The following is a 21,570-nucleotide window of genomic DNA, read 5'->3' on the forward strand; positions in this document are numbered from 1 at the left end:
AACAAACATACGTACTATTTATATGCGTAGTTTAGTTATTTATCCAGATAAATATTAAATATATATGCTAACAACAAGTTGAAACATCTAAGAAAACTAATATTATCAATAAAACATACATATTACCATACAAAAAAAAAAAAAAATAAAAAAATGCATGCATTTACATACATATACATCATATACCAATAAATACATACATCAAATATCAAGACAACAAGTACATATTGTGAAATGGATAAACCAATTGAAATGAACAGATATTTGCATACAAATTTATTACCAATAAATGTTAAATATACAAAATATTATATTTTCTTTGTGTTTAGTCAATGGGTTTCATTTAGGATATTTCAGATATATAATATTCAGGTTTACGACCGATTATGGATTACTGAAGATTTATCCAAAAGATTGGCGTTTCTGCATTACCTTTAAGCTATGAAAAATTTAAATTTCAATATCATTTTCAGTGCAGTGAAAATTATTTTTAGATTCGAACTTAAAGTTACATCAAAGTACGAATATTTGATGAAATGAAATATACTCTTATTTTCAAGGTTTTCGAAAATATTTAAGAGATTTTCGTAAAGATAAAACCAATTCATGATTTCTTAAATTATTCCCAGTTCTAAATATATATTTAAAAAAGTAAAAAGATTTATTTGGAACGTTTCTTTTACATATGTGTACATTCTTTGACACCTGATATAAGTACAACATTTTACAGGCTTTAATTTTTTTTTGTATTTTAACTTTAATTTATTTATTACTTTAATTACACAGCTGGAACTTCGTTTCATTTCAAGGCTTAAATTTACAAAAATAATATTTCAAAATTTTCAAAATATACCGACTTTTATAAAAAGGATTTGATTATAATAGGAAATTACTAATTGAATCAAGGTTTGTGTTTAACAACAAATCTATATTGCTGCTATATTCTTTGGATATATGTAATTATCATCTGTCGAGGCGTTAAAATGATAATTTATAATTATTACATCGTTAATTAATTATTCACTCCCAAGTGGTTATTCACAAAATTAGCAGCTGGCAATTACTAAGTGCAATTAGTCAAGTACTTTTCTGCAATTAGCCCATACAGTTGGGAGCGCATTTGTGCTATCATCGCCGCAGCTGGTAGGAGCGGTGCCCCAAATGGCGCTCGTCATGGCTAGTGACCCAGGCGCGCCCCCAGCGGCTGACCCGACGCCATTGTTCGTTTGCATTGTGCGCAATGGAGGATGGGGTCCAAATGAGCTAAGATGCGAGGACGATGACGACGTCGGTGCAATGGGAGCGCCACTATGCATATTGGAGAAAGAGAAATGAAGTGTGTTTGCGTGTGAAATCGCTGGGCCTGGGCCAGCATGAATCACTCGCTCGCGACGACAGCGTCCACAAAGTGTAATGAATCATGTGCCAATGGGAGCCGGCAGCAGGCACTCAAAGTGGCTAAACACAAACACTCAAAGCACACATTCACATTCACATTCGGTTTTTCTTTTCTTCTGTTTTTGGCTTGTACGTGTTGGAAATTTGCAATTTATTCGCGTTGGGACTTACAAGTTTTTATTTGGGCTGAGCCGCTCAGCCCATAAAGGCAGCGAAATTGCTGAGCAAAAGCGCGTTTGCCGACAAATGTTAACAATTAGTGATACTCAGCTTTATTAGCATATTGTAAAATATTCAAAATACAATTCTTGAATAGGTGCAGACACATATTGCCAGCTTATAAAACGTATATCAATGCACTGTCTGTTGTTGCATTGGGATGTGGGTACTATTTTCTTTTCTCTTTTCTTTTTTTTTTTAACTTAAGACTAGGATATTAGGCGGCAAAACAAAAAGATTAGACCTTGTTGGCCTTCTTGAATGGTTTCGGCGTGGAGCCGTTGCCCTGTTCTGGGCGTTTCTTAAAGGGCTTGTTCGTCTGATTGCTGTTGTTGTTGTTATTGCTGTTGTTGAATTTCTTAAACTTGGCCGGAGGTGCATTTGATGCAGCAGGAGCAGCGCGCTTTCCAAAGAATTGCTGTGGTTTGTTTGCATGCTTCTTCTGGGTCAATTTATGTTTTAGTGCTGAGTTTGGCTCCAAGAAGATGGGTTGACCTTTAATCAACCGCTCGTTAAACAGGAAGGATTTGCAGAAGCCATCGTCAGTGGCGAATTTGATGACTGCCTTATAAGGCATCTTTAGGATGCTCTCAATTTCGCCCGCTTTTTTGAACAGCTCATTAAGATCCTCCTCTTCGACGCCTAAACAAAAGAATTTAAGAAATTAGTAAATGTCACACTGATCAAAATTTGTATAATAAACGCACCTGGAGCTAAGTTTGTTACCCGAATGGTGCGCCCGCATGAGCTGTAACGATACTTTTCCAATTTAATCTCCAGATCACCGACAGTTTTGCCATCTAACTGCTTAAGCGCCTTTTCGGACTGCTCGGCAGTTTTGTAGGTGACAAAGCCCAAAATGGTCTTCGTGCAAACAACATCAAGGTCTAAAATCTCGCCGTGCTTCTTAAAGATCTTCTCAATAGTCTCTGATTTGTAGTGTTCATAATTGCCTGTGTTAGCGATGGTCAGTGTGCATTCTGGCGATTTCAGCTCTTTGTTCTTGTACGAGTCCTCACGAACTGTGATGAAGCGCGACTGGAACTCACTGTCGTGCAATTTAAGGGCCTTGGGCACCGAGCTCACCGAAACGAAACGCACATATGCGGTGGGCAAGAAACGATTGTTAGAAAAGTTGATGGCCTCAATATCACCACAGCCCTTAAAATGCTCAGTAATTTGTTCCTTAGTGGCATTGGCTCCAATCAGGCCCACAACAACAGTACGCTCGGGGAAGTCACCCTTGTTTATTGGCCGAGCCACGTTTACGACCTGGCCATTGATCGTCAGTGCCTTCTCCTTGGCAGCAAGGGCGGCATCAACGCCTTCGGCAGACTCAAACGCAATGACAAGATTGTTGCCGCCAGCCTTTGACTTAATGCGATTGATTACGGCAATTGGACCAAATTTTGCAAACAAGGCAACCATTTCAATGTGTTTGTATACTGCAAGACATAAGCCACGCATTCAAATATGTTTGTATAAATGTGTATACACTTTAAGAATCTTCTTGGCATTATTGTACCTACCTTTTGGGAGATTGCTAACGAACAATAGCTGATCCTTGGGTGTTTCGGGTGGGATACGGCCCACGATTACTTTTGGTATGCCGCCCTTTTGGGGTGTCTCTGCTTGTTTGCTCTTCTTGCCGATTGGCGCTTCATCGGGCTCTTCATCGGAATCGGCTTCCTGATCGTCGTCTTCATCAGATTCTTCGGCGGATTTTGCGCTCTTTGATATCTCGCCAGGTTCGACTGCGTCCTCATCCTCATCTTCGTCTTCGTCTTCATCATCATCTTCTGCTTCCTCAGCCTCTGAGTCGACCAAGCCTGATGCACCTTCCGCCTAAGTTAAAAGAATAGCCGGTGGACATTATATAACTGCATACATATTGTACATTTGATTTTAACGCACCTCAGAATCGCTGCCATCCTCAAAGTTAACGCCATTCTGCTCCTCATCGGCGTCAGAGTCGTCATCGCTGGCGTCTACTTCCATTTCAGGCTTCTCCTCTTCAACCTGTTTTGCCTTGGGGCCGCGCTTGTTGTTACCCGCGGATTTCTTGTTAGCCAGCTTCTTTTGAGCCATTTTTGTGAGTTTCTTTTAATATAAACGTCAATTAGTGAAAAACGCGTGCTGCGGTATTGGCAAGTGCACGTGGAAAAGAATTGTGGAAGAGTGTGACCGTACTAAGCAAACATAAAAATTCCCATAATATTCATAGGTGGCAACGCTGTGCTGGTGTTGTTCAGTGACCAAACGAACTAGTTCATTGATGCATTATGCAGCACTGAAAACACTAGATGGCGACAGAAAAAAGTTGTGTGGCGCTGTTGCTCATTAAGTATACATAAAAAAAAATTAAATTACACACGTATTTGTTATTAAAAGGTGCTTAAAAACAATAAAGAGAGCGTGCCAGCCAATAGACAGCAGCAGCATTGGCGGCACACAGTGAGCAGCAGCGTTTACAAACACAAACGCAGCAGAACCAACAGCAGCAGAGACAGAGTCAGTAACAGCAGCAGCAGCAGCAGCAGCAGCAGAACGTCCAGAACGACGTTGACGGTGACGGCGACGACGACAATGAACACACTGAGCGCTAACACAAACGGAAGCGGTGCTGGATCGACGGGCAATGGCAACGGCAGTGCTGGTGGCTCCACGGCGAATGCCACAACAGCCGGCAGTGCTGGCAGCGGCGGCAACGGTGGTGGCGGAGGAGGTGGCAACCTTGATGAGCTTGGCGGCGATGCCAGCTCACGCAGGCAGGCGACGCGGGTGTTCAAAAAGAGCTCATCGAATGGCAAAATCACAGTCTATTTGGGCAAGCGCGACTTTGTGGATCATGTCACGCATGTGGATCCAATCGATGGTGTGGTTTTCATTGATCCGGAGTATGTGAAGGATCGCAAAGTGTTTGGCCAAGTGCTGGCTGCATTTCGATATGGACGCGAAGATCTCGATGTGCTGGGCCTAACATTTCGCAAGGATTTGTATTTGGCTCATGAACAAATCTATCCGCCCATGCAAATGGAACGGCCCATGACCAGATTACAGGAGCGGCTCATTAAAAAGCTGGGACCCAATGCGCATCCATTTTATTTTGAAGTACCGCCCTATTGTCCGGCTTCGGTATCCTTGCAACCGGCACCGGGCGATGTTGGCAAATCCTGTGGTGTGGACTACGAACTAAAGGCATTTGTGGGTAAGTTTTCCGAGTCATTTATTTGTGTGTATGTGTGCGAGAAGAAAGCCAGAATCATGTTGGGCAGCGCCTTTATATTTGTAATACATACATACATATATGGAAGATATTTGTATAATCAAATATAAAGCAATGTATGTGTGTTAGTTGGCGCATGTGTCACGCGCGGGGTTAATTAATCCAACTGCGTCGACTGCGCAAAATGTCATTGTGTGAAGTGCTCGTTGATGACGCAGCGCGGCCACCTAATTGGAATTCGACGCCTCTAATTGGAATTCGGCTCTATTGCTCTCGCAGTCGCAGTAGCTTTAATTAGGCGTCTTTCCGCTGACGTTCAATGTTTTTTTTTTTTTTCTTACGTTCAGCACTTACATAAATGCTTCTTGGAAACTCGACGCAGCTGGGTATCTTTGTTTTGTTAGTGCTAACGTAAGCTAGAACAAAAAAAAAAAAAAACTACAGCAGCAATGACCCAAAAGCGTAATTACCGATCCCGCTCTACCCTTGCACGCTCTCCTGCTAAGTTCTCGTGTTTCCTCTTGCGCCTCGCATTCTCATTTAGCAATAATGAAATTGACAACACGAACGAAAAAAAAAAAAAGCTTGAACAGCGTATTTAGCTGCGATTTATTGGGAGTTACGCGCGCATGTTTGCGATTCGCACGCGCATTCGCATTTCTCACTTGGGATCTGTTCTCTGCGCTGCGTTGCTCTGCTCCAAACTGAGGCTCTCTCGCTTTAGCGACTATTGCCTTTGTTTTGTTGTTGATTTTATTGCGCACGAATTGCTATCTATGTACATGCATATGAACATGTGTGTGTGTGTGTATGTATGTGTAAGCGTGTGTGTGTTTGTGTATTTGCTTTGCTTTGTCCGTTAATTTTTGGTGGTTTTATTGCCCGGCGTCGACATTCTTATCTGGCAGTAATGCTGCCGCCGAGCACATTGCTGCCCCCGCCGCTGTCACAGCCAATTTGTGTGCAACCATAAAAAGCTTATTGAAAGCAAACTTACGCCAATTGGCCTTTGGGTGGGCCAGCGCGGGCCACCCTTTGCTGCACAATGTATGCGAAATTATGGCACGCCCCACACACTTTAACATTCGCTTAACAGAATATATGTATGTACATTTACATAAAAATCTATTGATTGAAATTAGGAATAAACAATTAAGGAATTTGCTTCAAAGTGTTCCAGAACATCGCTTTTTGAAATTAATTTTCTACAAGAATTGTACTCCCAGTCTTAATGGATAAACTAGCTGAGATTATTCGGCTTTTCACGGAGAAACAATGTTTCTAAATAGATGCAGAGACCTGCATGTATTATCCAGGCGTTGTTTAAACAGTTATCGTTTATAGTTCTCCGTTTGGGAAATATTTGACTGCCCTTGAATAGGCAATTCGATATGTCTGGTATTTGACAAATGCTTATAATTTATTTGTTGCTCTCTGAAAAATAAAACGGAATTTGTTTATTGTTTTTAATAAGCAAACAACATATTGGATCCAATTTCATCAGTTTATTAATAACATGTTAGTGGAAACAGATACTGCAATTATATAAATTTGTTATCAGATAATTGTGACAATATTCAATTTTGCAACTGTTCTTTTTGCACTTGACACACAAATTGTTTATAGTTTCCATTAAACAATATAGTTTCTTGATCAATTGCAAGGGCATCTACACTTCTCGCATAAGTAGAATAGTTGTTTTTATTAACTTGGCATCTGTTGATTTGTTTATTTAATGTGCTCTCGGTTCGAGCTGCCAGTTTTTGGTATAAACAATATACTCTGCATCCCCATACCCCCCCTGCCTATGGCCCACCGACATATGCCAACAACGCGCACGATTTATGAGCTCAAAATGGAAAGTATTTTAATTTTTGTTGTTGTTTTTTTTTTTCGCACATTCAAAACTGAGGCAAAGAAATGATTATTTTTAAGCAGATTCCTAGTACCGAGATAATGGTGTGTATCGGCAATGAGTCGTTTATTTTTAAAACATTACCTGAAATCATCCCATATGCTTATAGTTAAGTCAGTGAATCATCTGGTTGCTAAGCTGTTTTGAAATTGTGACGCACAAACGAACGGAGCTCGACACACCCCCAAGCCAAATATGCCTAACTATGCATAATGATTTGTATGTGTATGTGTTAAATATGTTAATATGTTATAAATATAAGTTGTGCCCAAAGCTAATGCTGCTTGTGTATTTATCTAACGATAGGCGAACATATCGAGGATAAGCCCCACAAACGCAATTCGGTGCGTTTGACAATTCGGAAGGTGATGTATGCACCATCCAAGGCCGGAGAGCAGCCCTCCATTGAGGTGAGCAAGGAGTTCATGATGAAGCCCAATAAAATACATTTGGAGGCAAGTCTGGATAAGGAGCTGTATCATCATGGCGAGAAGATATCAGTCAATGTGCATGTGGCCAACAATTCCAATCGCACGGTCAAAAAGATAAAGGTGTGTGTACGCCAATTTGCGGACATATGCCTCTTCTCGACGGCCCAATACAAATCTGTAGTGGCCGAGATTGAATCGGAGGATGGCTGCAATGTGGCACCTGGCTTTACGCTCTCCAAGGTGTTTGAGTTATGCCCCCTGCTAGCGAATAACAAGGACAAATGGGGGCTTGCATTGGATGGTCAGCTAAAGCATGAGGATACAAATCTGGCGTCAAGCACGCTAATTACCAATCCTGCACAGCGCGAAAGCTTGGGCATATTGGTACATTACAAGGTCAAGGTGAAGCTACTAATTGGCTCGCCACTGTTGGGCGGAGATTTGGTTGCCGAGCTGCCATTTACGCTGATGCATCCCAAGCCAGAGGAAGAGGAGCAACCGGTGCTGGGCGATCGCTCGCCGCGTGCTAGCCTGGCAGCGCCGCTGCTTAGCCTGGGCGATGCAGTCGATGCAGGCGCTGCGGCTTCCTCAACACAAACGCCAAACGATGTGCCCACCACCACGAACCTCATACAGTTGGATGACGATGAGGCTCAAGACGATGATATCATCTTTGAGGATTTCGCGCGGCTTCGCTTAAAGGGTGCCGAAACAGAGGCCTAGACGCTGACAGTCGACGTCTGTCAATGTCCGTGAGTTGTTTGTGGTGTTGCTTCGAGCAACTGCAGTTTTCGATCAGCCCATAGACATGCGTGCGCGCAATATTTATTGTCCAACTCTACGTATATATACATATATATATGGCATTTGTATCATACGATGTTTATGCGCAGCCCTGATTGTAAACTTTGAATACATAGCCACGGTACATAGTTTTATATTGCTATTGATATGTGTAGGCCATACGTTCTAGTATCTATAGTATTTAAGCTGAAAGTGTACGAATTTTTGAAAATGTGAAATTGTTTAACAAATACACACACCCACACACATACACATACAAAGAACCCTCAAATACACCGACCAACAAAAAAGCCAGAAGTTGAAATTATGCACAAAGCTTAAGCAATTTATAACTGTAATTGTTTTAGCCATTGTTGTTTAACAATACCCAAAAACACGCACAATTCCTTGTTAAGAGCCACGCCATTTATGACAGTATGCAGACAATTATTTAGTTTGTTTCGCTCTGTTTGTTGTTGTTCCGTTTAAGCGGGTGTCGCAACGTTTAAAAGCTTTAAATGAGAATTATTTTGAACTTAGTTTTCAAGCACAAGAACATTTTATTTAAAAAAAAACCCAGAACAAATATGCATACACATGTACATTAATCTAAATACGTTTTTGTAATTTAACAATAAAATATAAACAATAATTTGTTATAACCAACAACAAAAACCCAATTGCAAGCAATGTATAGTGTTCAAAGCTTTCCAAATAATTCAGATATGCATTCTTTAACGCAAATAATTGATTTCTTAACAATTAAGTTACACTTACAAATCTGTAATTTAAATATTTCGTTTAACTGAGACTGAACCTCTATAAAACCTGAGACACTGCTCTCCAAGGATAGAAATTTTAAACAATATAAACGCATATATATTGTGTTTACTAGCAACAGATAGATCATTCTTGCTTTAATACCATATTATATCAGTTCCGCATTACAATATAATTTGTATGTATTGAAGTGCACCGAACAATAGATAAGAGAGATAGAGCTATAAGGTAAATCGCAATATTTGATAACTGGAAATCGTATCATAAAAAACTGAACAGTTTGTATGTCTGTTAGTTATTTGGAAAGTGTGCATATTGCTCGGCAAGCCGATTATTATTAATTGTTCAACATTCCAGCACGCTATTTTTTGTTATTTACGCAGTTCAATGGAGGGAGAAGCTGGGATTAGCTGCGACATTATTCCCCCATATGATATCACGTTTGATAATGTACTCGAATACGCGTCAATGTGTAAGAAATTGGCTTTGTGAATCGAAATTGAGGAAACGAAAATTAACTCGAATACGAAAAGCAATTTTTAACTAGAAAATTTATATATAGGTATATAAACCATATTAAATAATTATAATATAGCTGTTAGCTATCAGAAGCGCAGTAATAAAAATTTAAATAAACTGGAATTGCGAAAAAATAAAATAAATATATTTTTGACATCATTTCATATATCATATATCAAAAAATAAGTTCCTTTTATTTTTGGCGCTTTGTAATGAGGGTATAAATGTATTGTTCTAGGTTTTTAATATTAATAATTTACCTAAAAGATTGATAACATCTGTTTTCTAACCTTATTTCAATTAAGGCTTTTAAATAATATGCGCGATTGTGAAATGATCACGAATTTGTTTTCACTGCCCCAAAAGCAGCAGAAAAAATGTTGTAAAATAATATTGAAAACCAATTGAAAATATATTTTAAATTGCATTTTTATAACGCGTATATTTGTATCTGTAAGATATACATTAACACCTACATAGCATAAGTTTGTTAGAATGTTTTTTATCACAAAACAAAAACAAAAACAAAAGGAAACTTAACAAATCAAGCATAATGAAATATATATTAACATAAATGTGCATTACAAACTGGTAAAATGGATACAATATAGAACAATTCAAATAATTTATTAGATAAGTCTATCAATGTGAACACAAAAAATAAATTATATATTATTAACATATACAACTAGCCTTAGTAAATGTACATGAGATCGTTTTAAATATGAATATGAGTATGTACGAGCATATTTAGCGCAAATATAAAGCATTTATGTATGTGTATGTCTAAATAACAAAATAAATAATGTTTAATGTATTCAAATGAATGTCCCACTAAATCAGCTTATCAAGAATTTGTCAAAATTATTTTTAAACATTTTTATAATACATTTTATATGACAACATGGAAGATGTGTATGTATACAAAACGAAAACAGTTAAAAGCTAAAAAGTAAAAGGACCTGTTTGTAGATGCACAATATAAGAACATTTATTGTATTTATGAAGTACATGTTTGTCTGGTACCAAAAATGCATTCAATTTGATAAATGTTTATGTTTAATGTATAAGTACATACATTATATATATATATATATAATATATGCATAAAAATATTAGCTATTAGATAAGTGAAGAGTATTATGAGCTGTTACCTAGCCCACACAGAAGCCCCCACGTCTATCATGAATGCTAAAGAACTAACAAGAAATAACGCTATTTGCAAACATTCATAAATATATACATACATATTTACATAAATATACATTTACATACTCTATGTACATTGTCATTAGTGAACGGAATCGAAAATTGGTTGATTATATGGCTAAACTAACCCACGCGTAATATGAACGATAAATATTCAAGTCTATATAGAATGAATTTAAAATCTATGATGTGTACACCTATCTGTATCTTTATATAGCATGCGGTATATGATATGCAATTGTATGTGAATTTCGTCGAATACCTTATAAGACCAACGTGACACTGAATGTTGTGTTTGTAAATGTTATAGCTAACGATAATAATTAAATAAACTAAACCAATTGTTAGCTACAGTTAGGCAAAGTTATTGCATAACAAGATACATTAGAATTGTGTACTAAATGCCATACCGAAAAGCTTTAGCCAGAGACAAGTGTGAAAATATAATTGGATATATGTATTATGCCATGTGAAATTGTCATCGATAGGTCGTCATTAATGAATTATTCATTATATTAATATTGTATGCATATTACGTTTTATTTCAACATTAGTTTATCAGACTATTCAGTTTCAGCTGCGTCCGACTAATTAAGACATTTGTGTAAATTGCATAACCAAACAGACAAAGTCCAGCATAGATTCAACATATTTGAGCTAGTTTGGGTAACACAATTCTATATATATTACAAAATGCATTTTATTTAAATTACTGTCAGCGTTGTTGCACCCTTTTAGAATAATTAGTGAATTATGAAATATTTATGATGTACTTCTGACATTGCAAATTGAATAACAATTTGCCTTTTGGTTTTTGCATAAATAGTAGTTATACGTGAATGTATATAGCTACAACAAATATTATTGCGAGAAAAATGTGGGCTTAACCATGGAAGCAAATGAATTAAATGAACATGAAGTAATCACATAATATACACAAAATATTGCTAATTGTGAACAAAATGAACGAAATGCAAGCCGATTAAATAAATAAATACAAAATGCAGTTTTTATGCGTGTAACAAAGTAAATAATATAATGGTAAGTGCACATTGAAAAGGAATTAAACTGGCTAAACTTTTATTTAAATTAATAAAACAAATCAATTTAAAGGCTTTAAAAAATAATATTAAGACCGGCAAATGTAAATGTAAGGCCATCAAATGTTTAATGCAGTCTCTTAGACTTACCTCTCAAATTGACCCATTCAAAACGAAGGTGAATTGCGCCAAAAATGAACGGAACCCACAAGGCAGTTTTTGGGCTCGGATAATGTAAGGAAAGAGAGAAGGTTTTATAATTTATGCACTATACATTAACTAATAATTTATTAATGCACAATGGACCTGAAAGCGGTCCTGCGGTTAAGACTCTGCAGCGGAAGCAGACAGACGGAGACGGAACTGGCTGCCCGATGATGAACCCGTCAACTCTGGTGCGTTATATATGTATGTACACATAAACCAAGGAACGGAAAACCGCAATATGAAAAAGCCATTTGCTGTTTGCTGTTTGTTTAGACCGCGCTATTATGACCACTTAAAACTGGCTGCTGCAACAACAACAATAAGCCTTAGGAGGGCATGTAACATTTTGGTTGATTCATGGCCATGTCTTGTGGGCTTTGTCAGCCAGCGACCACTGAAATTGTCACAGGGACTCGAGCAACAATTCTTCATTTCCGGTACAGCTTAAGAGCCTTGTTTCCTTCTCGTTGCCATCCACCAATGCCACCAGTGCCAGCACGAGGAAGCGGCGGCTACGTGGACGAGCATATGCCTGCAATGGCTGGAGTCTGGCAGAAAGGAGAGCAGCATTGCCAGCTACACAGACCGGAAGTTGTTCGCCTGGCCAACCGGACCGATGCCGTCTTTGCCCCCAGATTCACCACGTGCTTTACACACTGTATGGTTTTCATTTCCGGTTTCCGTTGTTCCTGAGTTACTTAAGCGGATTACAGCAACAGCAACAGCAACAGCAGCAAGGAAAGCAACTAAAAAATAACAACGAACAACCATTTTCATCTGTTTTGTCCAATATTCGAGGACCAGTACGTTTGTGTTTAGATAGGTCGATAGTTTTTCATAAATTTGTTCAAACACTTGTGATGTATGCTCAGCTCTTTATATATGTATATATTTATTTCGTTCTAAACGATCAAACAATATTTTCTAGGCCATAACATTGCAGTTGGCACTGTTCCAATTGTTGGCGGTGTTCACAAAGTAGTTGGTCAGCTGAGTCATGTTGACTGCAGAGAGCAAATCATTGACATCGGGCAGCACATACTTGGTGTAGAGTTGATCAACTCTGGGCTGAATCTCCTTAACTAAGGCCAAAACTGTCTCGCGGGTGATGCTTTCCAAATAGTTGTTGGTCGATATATTCAGCAGTGTGTCCCAGTTGTCGATCTTCACATCGGCCAAGTAAAACTGCAGCTTTAGGTCGGTTAGGCGCAGTCCATTGGGACTGGACAGGCTCTGGGCAAATGTGTATTCACCCACAATACGCAGTTGCTGCAGTCGCTCGTTGAGCAAAGTGTTTTGGCGCATGGGGAACGTGAAGCCAAGCATGTTGAAAACGCCCTCCATTATGGTGGAGCCCAAAATTTGAATCTCCGGGAACAAAATGTCGAATGAGGCGCGCAAAGTGTTGGGATCATATTCACCCTTCAGGATCACAAAATTGCTAAGGCCCGAGATGCGAATGTTGCTCGCATTGCCAACGATGCTCGTCTCTCCTCTGGTGTAGTTGAAGGCGGTGAATGCGTTGATCAGCGGGTCCAAGACAGGTATATTCTCCGCAGCATAGCCACAGGGCGCCATCTTCTTGAAGGCCTCAAGGTACGTTTTAAGGGCGTCAGCATAGTTAACCGTGCTCGTCAAGGGTGAGGCACAACTGGCGGCAACTAGTAGGCCCAATAGGAAAACTTTTGCTATCATTTTGCTTGGTTGTTAATGGAACTCTGTGAATCTTGGCTCGCACTGCTGCCCTTTTATAGTTGTATCTTTATCTATGTATCGCTTAACTGGGGATTTGATTGATTACATTTCGATAAACCAGGTGCTCCAAGACCTTTTGTCGTCAATTTGCACATGAATCAGTGAATCATAAGTCTTATGGCCGAATTGATATTTATCGGGATGTAGTATCACGGCAGTATAGTTTTTAAGATGTTCTCTTTATTGATACATTAGAGCTATATCCACATATATATAGTTCATCTTTTTCTTAAGTTTTATCATTTTTACTTGCAGATTCGTAATTTTAACCAATTGTCATAAATTATTCAATAGACCCCATGTTCCTAAATATTATAGATCTTATATTTTCTGATAGATTTCAAATGCCCAAATTTTTGCTTTTCCTATCAATACTTCTAAGTTGTACCAAGTAATTATTTACGTTAAACAATCATTGTTTTTGTGGCTCAAGCAATTGACTGTTTATAGAGAAATTGGGCTTGACATTAAAATTAATCGTTGTTTCTAGCGAACATACTTATCTAAATCAAGAAAAAAGAAACTAAAGTTAAACCCATTTAGTTGTGATTGCTTTGTTCATAAATAGCCTGTTCCAGGGAAATTTTAATCAGAATAAAATACTTGGTGTATAAGTACAGACAAGTAATTAATCGTTGTTTCTAACAGACAATTTTATCTTATTCAAAAAAATTAAAGTAAAATAATAAAGTTAAATACAACTTATTTAGTTCAGAGTGTTGTGTTCTTAGATTACCTGTTCTACGGAACTCTAATCAGAACAAATTAATTAGTTCAACATTTAAATAATCGCTGTTTCTAACAGACATTTTTATCTAAATCAAGACAACAACAAAAATAATAAAAGTGAAACTTCTTCAGTAGAGCGTGCTTGCTTCTTAGATACCCTGTATTTGTAAATCTAAATGAGGACCAAATTCATAGCTTAAAGGGGAGTGAGAGCTTAATAATATATAATAAATTCCTATTATATTTATATATAAAATATATTCAACATTTAGTTCAAGCCGGTCATCTGTATATAAGCATTTATTTATCAAGAAAGCCCACTAAGCCAAATTGTCATCAATAATTAATTTGTGCTACGCTCTGAATACAAAACCAAAAAATGATTAGCTACTATGTGAACTTCATCTGTGGGCAATCTACTACTATTTCATAAACACTATAAAATTTACGGTGTATACTTTTGGGCGCTACGTCATTATGACTCCTCCTTGGCCCATGTTCTACATGAGTAGGCGAAACGGTAGACCAAATAAGTTTAAAAGTGTGCAATGAATGGTTTCAGTCAGTTCCAGGTACAATTTCTAACCGTGTAGAGATTCTGTTCAGGGCTCTTTAAAAGATTCATATATAAAATGCAGGGTGTTTTTTTGTTTTTTCTGTTGATTTTATTTTTTTTATCATTTAAGTGATTTATAATATTATTCCTAAAATCTGTCAAGTCATTTCATTTTTCAATTAGTTATTCAAATATATAAAATATTATTTTAACTAGAGGGTGTTACTCGATTCTCTTGCCTCTTATTTTAGATATCGCGCTTTCATCCAACGCGCTTTAATCCGCGCTTTCCCATCCCTTTCGATAAAACACGTATTCATTATTTTATGATGATTATAAAGTATGATCTGATGAAATTTGAACATTTAATCTTAGTTCTCAATTGGGGAGTTTTGGAAATTGCAAAGCATTAATTTGTAATTTAATGAATGTTTCAAAGTTTCAGGTGAAAACTTATAAATTCATCAAATTAAATGATCAATTTATATCACGTTAATTCAGGTATTAAAAAATTCGGCTGTTTAGCTCTTGTGGCATTCATTCAGTCGAGACAAACAGTTGAATGTATAGAGACACAATGAGGCAACAATCAAATATATTTTTCGGAACTAGAGACACCAAAACTATAATTTGAGTATTGCATTGCTCAGACATTGACACCCGGAGCATATTAAACAAAATTCTTAGTTTAATTAAATGCATTTTTTATTTATTGTGCATATATGCAAGTTGAAGAGTCCATTCTTAAGCCTTAACGTTGCAGCCAGCACTGTTCCAGATCTCGGCTTGCATTACAAAGTAGTCAGTCAGCTGAGTCAAGTCCAGTTTAGAGAGCTGGGCATTTATGGAGGGCAACACATACTTTCCATAGAACGGCTTGATATAAGGCTGAATCTCCTCCGTGAACAGCAGGGAGAAGGAACCGATGATATCGTTGAAGTAATTGTTAGCGGCAATGTCCAAGTACTTGTCCCAGTTGTCGACCTTCACATCACCAACAAAATAGTGCAGGTTGAAGTCGCTAATGCGCAGTCCATTGGAGTTGCTCAAGCTCTGGGCGAACGTGTAATCGCCCACGAAACGCCAATCCGTCAGTTTCTTGTTGATCAGAACACTTTGGCGTATTGGAACTGGGAAACCAGCAATGCTAATAACGCCCTCCACCTCATAGGAACCAAATATTTGTATCTCGGGATACAAAACATCGTAGGTGGAACGCAGCGTGTTGGGGTTGAAGCTGCCGCTGAGCACCTGGAAGTTATTCAGACCCGAGATGCGGATGTTGCTCACATTGCCCACAATATTTGTCTCTCCGTTGTTGTAGTCAAAGGCGTAGAAGTCGACAGTCAGCGGAGCCATGACTGGAATATTGTCGGGAGCATAGCCACAAGGTAACATCTTCTTCCAGGCATCGAGAAACATTTCAACGGCCTCGCCATAGTTGACCATGCTCGTGTCCTGGGTGACGGGTGAGGCACTGGCCACAACGACCAAGAGCGCTAGTAGAGAAAACTTTGCTATCATTTTGCTTCGTTAATGATAAAAAGAATACTGTGAGGTATGGGCCACACGCGTTGACTTTTATAGGCGAATCGTTATCTATTAATCGCTCGGTAGGCGCCTTTGATAGATTGAAATTTTATGGAACTAACAGTTTAAGCTGTTTCACAAGGTGTTATCAAATAAAACTAAACTATCTATTCTAGGAATAATCGACAGAATGTATAAGATCAATCGAATGCCTTAAAATGGACTTATTGTTGTACATTTTTAATGCCAGTATTACTCTTTTATAAGAGTGACAAATGCTCATATTCTGAAAATTAGTTATTTTAGATGTGAACTTCTCAGCCTGACTCAATCTTAAATATTTTATATTTAAATGAATGAAAGGTCGCAGAAAGTGAATTATGATATACGATGTACCAATATATCTGGTACATACATATATATATATATATATATATATCTGATTAGCCCGCAAAACAATTGCTTGTATATCAGATTGAAAATACAATTTTGTGAGCATTCTCAGTAAGTCAAGAGCGTAATTGGTTTGTTATTTAATAATTTGACAAAATAGAATAGACCACAATGTGTACAATCTGAGTCATTTTCAAACTGCCTCCTTCAAGTTAAATCCTTTAAGTCAAATAAACAAATCGTGTTGAGTCACACAATAGATTGTTCAGTTTAATTTGATAAGACCGCATGGAACGTGGTACCTAAACGCCGAACGGCCAATTCAAATGCGATCTATCAACACGATCAAGACAAAAAAGTACAAAGATAACGATTCGCCTATAAAAGTCAACGCGTGTGGCCCATACCTCACAGTATTCATTTTATCATTAACGAAGCAAAATGATAGCAAAGTTTTCTCTACTAGCGCTCTTGGTCGTTGTGGCCAGTGCCTCACCCGTCACCCAGGACACGAGCATGGTCAACTATGGCGAAGCCGTTGAAATGTTTCTCGATGCCTGGAAGAAGATGTTACCTTGTGGCTATGCTCCCGACAATATTCCAGTGATGGCTCCGCTGACTGTCGACTTCTACGCCTTTGACTATAACAACGGAGAGACAAATATTGTGGGCAATGTGAGCAACATCCGCATCTCGGGTCTGAATAACTTCCAGGTGCTCAGCGGCAGCTTCAACCCCAACACGCTGCGTTCCACCTACGATGTTTTGTATCCCGAGATACAAATATTTGGTTCCTATGAGGTGGAGGGCGTTATTAGCATTGCTGGTTTCCCAGTTCCAATACGCCAAAGTGTTCTCATAAACAAGAAACTGACGGATTGGCGTTTCGTGGGCGATTACACGTTCGCCCAGAGCTTGAGCAACTCCAATGGACTGCGCATTAGCGACTTCAACCTGCACTATTTTGTTGGTGATGTGAAGGTCGACAACTGGGACAAGTACTTGGACATTGCCGCTAACAATTACTTCAACGATATCTTCGGTTCTTTCTCCCTGCTGTTCACCCAGGAGATTCAGCCTTATATCAAACCGTTCTATGGAAAGTATGTGTTGCCCTCCATCAATAATATGCTCTCCAATTTGAGCCTAACTCAGTTGGCGGATTACTTTGCATCGCAAGCAGAGATCTGGAACAATGCCGGCTGCGCAGTCCAGTCTTAAGAAAGTGTATTTGGGAATGTTTGATTACTTTTTTAATCAAATAAATGTTTATTCAATGGACACGATGCTGTATTTTATGAAAATGTGATGAGCGCGTTTGCCTGAGAAATAGCCGATACCTATCACTTACCCACAAATTATTTAATAATTTTATATAAAATTTAATTTTTGAAAAATGGAAAAAAATACTCCTCAAACCGATTATTGAATCGGAGAAACATAAACGCGGTTAGGTTTAGGCTGTAAAATCATGTTATTTTGATTTATCAGCAGATGGTTTTCGGGTTGTTTCAGATGGTTGAATTACCTTGTGCTGCATCTAGCAATATCCTTCAGCTCTTTTTATATAAAGATGTTGGAGGTATACTAAAACTAATGGGCCATGGACATAGCTATATCTATTCAACTTAAGAATCAATAAACTCACAAATGGGTGAACATTTGTTTTCTATTAAATTGAAATTTCAAATTTGCAGTTCCTACAAAAATTTTCAGACTCTTGAGAATCCTTACCACATTTAAGCTGCATGGAAAAACTAGTTTTTGACATAGACATACTTTTCATTAAACGGTTTGATATAAGGCTGAATCTCCTCGGGAACAGCCGGGAGAAGGAACCGATGATATGTCCAAATGTCCGACTATTTGTCCCAGTTGTCTGCCTTGGCTTGTTTTTTCAATTATTATTTGGAATTATTTGGCTTGTATAGTTTAGTTGGAATTGATAAAGTCTTGTGCAAGTTTTAATTGTTATATATTTAGAAGCTCATTTTGGCTAAGACAACGAGAGCAAAGGATAGTAAGGGTTAGTTTCAAAACACAAAGCATCCACACATCAATTTGCATATATTACAATACGTTTGAAATGTTATCCAATTTTGCATACAGATTGAAGTTTTTCTGCGTTTTCTACAAAGCACATTAGAGTGCAGGGCGAGTGTGTAAGCAATAGGATAATAGCTCTTGTTAGTTGGCAAAAACTTACACAGAAAAGTGAAATTTTTTTTGCCATTTCCTAAACACTGAAAATCAGAATCTCATTCGCATTTTTGTAGTGGGAATAGGTTTTACTTCTTATTTTTTTTTTGTGAGTTGTGAGTTGTGAGTTGTGAGCTGTGTGGAGTGGAGATTGTATTATTTGGCTGCTTTTGTTTCAAAATTTTCATTTGGTTGAACGGCTGCTGTTCTTTCTGCATGTATGGCCATTGTTGGAGCTTGTTTCTGCTTTGTTTGAGCATTTCACTTGAAATGCAAAGTTCAATTCACTGCAGGCGCCATTTTGCTTTCCTTAGTCGTGTTGTTTTGCGTTTCGTGCCGGAAACAAGCTGCGTTGCTACCTCCGTTTATGCACACACACACACACACACACACACACACACGCACACACCTGCACGCCCACACACGTTTCAAATGAAACAAAGCAACAGAGGTTTCTGCAACGGACAGTAGTTACCGCTGGGCAAATACGTCCACATCAAGGATGGATGGCAACGGCTGGGCGGTCAGTTAGCAGGCAGGTCTTACTGTCTCCACAGTACTCTGCATGTGTGTGATTGAATGGACTTTTGGATGTTGTACAGCACTCAGTACGACGATGACCATGACGACGTTTGCCGTTCGCTTTTCCATGCAAATGCAAAGAAAAAAACATTTTCACATACACAAATCTAAAGGTGGTTGCGACTAGGGGTTGATGTGTGCCTCGTATATTGGTGGGGAATTGGTAGTTGGGCCACAACAGCTGCTGCTGCCCCCGGGGCCGTTGATGATTTTCATAACATGAGCTGCGCCGGACGCAGCGAGTCTGGAGAGATGCAGTCTGTATGCTAATTCTCAGCAGGAAGAGCTCGCTTATCTATGTACACATGTATGTGTGTGAATGTGTATGAGTGAATGTATGCAAAATTGGCTCGCGGCCAAACAAGTGTTGCCAACATTTTTGGGCACATCAAAGTGACAACTGACCGAATTATTTGTATACAAATACAAAAAGTAACTGCGCGTTGCTGTGTCTGTGTGTTTGGCTGTGTGTGCCGCCTTAATTTGTACGGCCAGGTACTTGATGCCACTCCATGTGACCACAACAAAGCATGGCCCACAGCCAATTGCTTTAGATACAATGCTAATTGGGCCAAGGGTTTGTGTTTGGCTCGAGACTGGGGCTCAGGCGCTGGCACAGGCACAGGCACAGGCACACCCAAGAGCTCTTGATTATAGTATATGCAACAACAACTTGCTTAATAGAAATTACGCCACAAAAACCACATTATGCCGGCGCGTTGTCGCTTTAAGCTACCGGCCCAGTACCTGGGCTTTTGAGCTGCTGGCGCTTGGCCTCTTTGGATTTGCGTTCTGTTACCGCAAAACTTTTAACGTTTGTTTGGGTTTTGTTGTGGCTGCCACTTTCGTCTTTGCGCATTTCGCCCACATGTATTGACTAAATTAATATTCTCAATTGAAAACTTTTCAACAATAGTTGGCGCTGAAAGTTTTTCAAAGCTATTACACTGCGATAAATTTCCGTGCTGCTAAGCAAATTTGTGTGCGTCATGAAAATGTAATAGATGCTAGATTAAATACCTTCGAGTTGCGGCAAATATATATTAACGCACACATTTAACTTTAAATTGTTGAGCTAAGAGTTAAATATACACAACGGTTTATCCTGAATAATTGGTCTACCCGTATTTATTTATTATCCAATCAACTATAAAATTATTTTTAATGATCTTTGGACATTTTTTAAAATTCCCATTGGTTAAACGTTGAGTTTGCTTTGGCAAAAATGTCCTCTTCAGCGGGTTAAACCCGCCAAACTCGGTTGATTACAGTTTATTGATATTTCCCGTTGCGCTGGAAAAGAATAAAAAAACGCCCTACTATGAGATACTCAAATATTCAAGTGAGAGTTTCCGGTTATCATGCTTTGTTTAAAAGTATAAATTAACTACTAGACTTTCGCTTTGTTTCTTCTGCTTGTTTATTTAAATCGAATTAAATGTAGTTCAATATTTTTCGCAGTGCTTGGCGGGCATTTCGCAAAACTTTTTAGCATTCCGTAAATGAAGCTTCGTTTGCGGGTGTGCGTGTGTGAAGGGGCGGGGGGTGTGTATCCCCTTCTAATAAGTCGCCAGCTATCTGACATTCAAATCTTGGAAAATTTTCAAATTCAATTTGCCGTTGAAAAACAACAAAAGCTGATACTCTCAAGACGCCAAACCACAAGGCAAAAACAAACTCGACCACATCTCCCTAGCTGCATTGCGGCCAGGCTTGGCGCCAGATCCAGTCCGTCATCTATTTTGCCAGAGAAGTGAACAAACATTTTTGAAAACTTACTTGAATAGATTATTAGGAATTATCAAAACTTAATTTAGCTTACGTTCAGTTTCACTTCAGTTTGGTTATGAATGGCGCTACAGTTGGGTGGCAGGCCAAAGAGAATATGGAGGGGGGGGCAGGTACACGTGCGGTGCTTCTGTTAATGAACGTCTGAATGGATTACTTGAAATCAGGTGGCAAACAATCAGTGAACACCACTTGAAAGGCAGCTATTGAAGTGGTTGCAAAACTTTTGACTGTGCCTTAAAGCCCATTGATCTTGGCCAGTCTTTGTTGTCATCGCTGCTAAGCGGCTTAGAAGGCAGCCCCAGCAGTGC

The 21,570-nt window shown here is 38.6% G+C and overlaps 5 protein-coding genes across 7 annotated transcripts; 2 read left to right on the forward strand and 3 right to left on the reverse strand.

Annotated features, from left to right (window-relative positions):
- Window positions 1-1,654: 1,654 nt before the first annotated feature.
- On the reverse strand, window positions 1,655-3,790 carry mod (modulo). The gene is made up of 4 exons (XM_002054421.4): window positions 3,532-3,790; window positions 3,147-3,462; window positions 2,325-3,062; window positions 1,655-2,259 (listed from the first exon to the last, which is right to left on the reverse strand). The coding sequence occupies exons 1-4, from the start codon at window positions 3,703-3,705 to the stop codon at window positions 1,856-1,858; spliced, it is 1,632 nt and encodes a 543-aa protein (XP_002054457.1). The 5' UTR covers window positions 3,706-3,790; the 3' UTR covers window positions 1,655-1,855.
- A 120-nt stretch (window positions 3,791-3,910) lies between these two features.
- Window positions 3,911-10,999, forward strand: krz (beta-arrestin protein kurtz). 3 transcript variants are annotated; one of them, XM_032438882.2, is made up of 2 exons: window positions 3,911-4,825; window positions 9,136-10,999. In XM_032438882.2, the coding sequence occupies exons 1-2, from the start codon at window positions 4,204-4,206 to the stop codon at window positions 9,297-9,299; spliced, it is 786 nt and encodes a 261-aa protein (XP_032294773.1). In that variant the 5' UTR covers window positions 3,911-4,203; the 3' UTR covers window positions 9,300-10,999. The 3 variants fall into 3 exon arrangements, with proteins under 3 accessions (XP_032294773.1, XP_002054456.1, XP_070063755.1); XM_002054420.4 differs by lacking the exon at window positions 9,136-10,999 and adding an exon at window positions 7,065-8,308 and having other exon boundaries at window positions 3,917-4,825; XM_070207654.1 differs by lacking the exons at window positions 3,911-4,825; window positions 9,136-10,999 and adding exons at window positions 6,891-6,983; window positions 7,065-8,308.
- A 1,652-nt stretch (window positions 11,000-12,651) lies between these two features.
- Window positions 12,652-13,422, reverse strand: LOC6629386 (uncharacterized). Its single transcript, XM_002054419.1, has one exon. The coding sequence runs from the start codon at window positions 13,420-13,422 to the stop codon at window positions 12,652-12,654; it is 771 nt and encodes a 256-aa protein (XP_002054455.1).
- Window positions 13,423-15,511: 2,089 nt separating this feature from the next.
- On the reverse strand, window positions 15,512-16,291 carry LOC6629385 (uncharacterized). Its single transcript, XM_002054418.1, has one exon. The coding sequence runs from the start codon at window positions 16,289-16,291 to the stop codon at window positions 15,512-15,514; it is 780 nt and encodes a 259-aa protein (XP_002054454.1).
- An 840-nt stretch (window positions 16,292-17,131) lies between these two features.
- On the forward strand, window positions 17,132-17,911 carry LOC6629384 (uncharacterized). The gene has a single exon (XM_002054417.1). It carries the CDS (start codon window positions 17,132-17,134, stop codon window positions 17,909-17,911), a length of 780 nt encoding a protein of 259 aa, XP_002054453.1.
- Window positions 17,912-21,570: the final 3,659 nt, after the last annotated feature.

Source organism: Drosophila virilis, chromosome 2 (genome assembly GCF_030788295.1).
Source record: "Drosophila virilis strain 15010-1051.87 chromosome 2, Dvir_AGI_RSII-ME, whole genome shotgun sequence".
In the NCBI taxonomy this organism is placed as follows: domain Eukaryota; kingdom Metazoa; phylum Arthropoda; class Insecta; order Diptera; family Drosophilidae; genus Drosophila; species Drosophila virilis.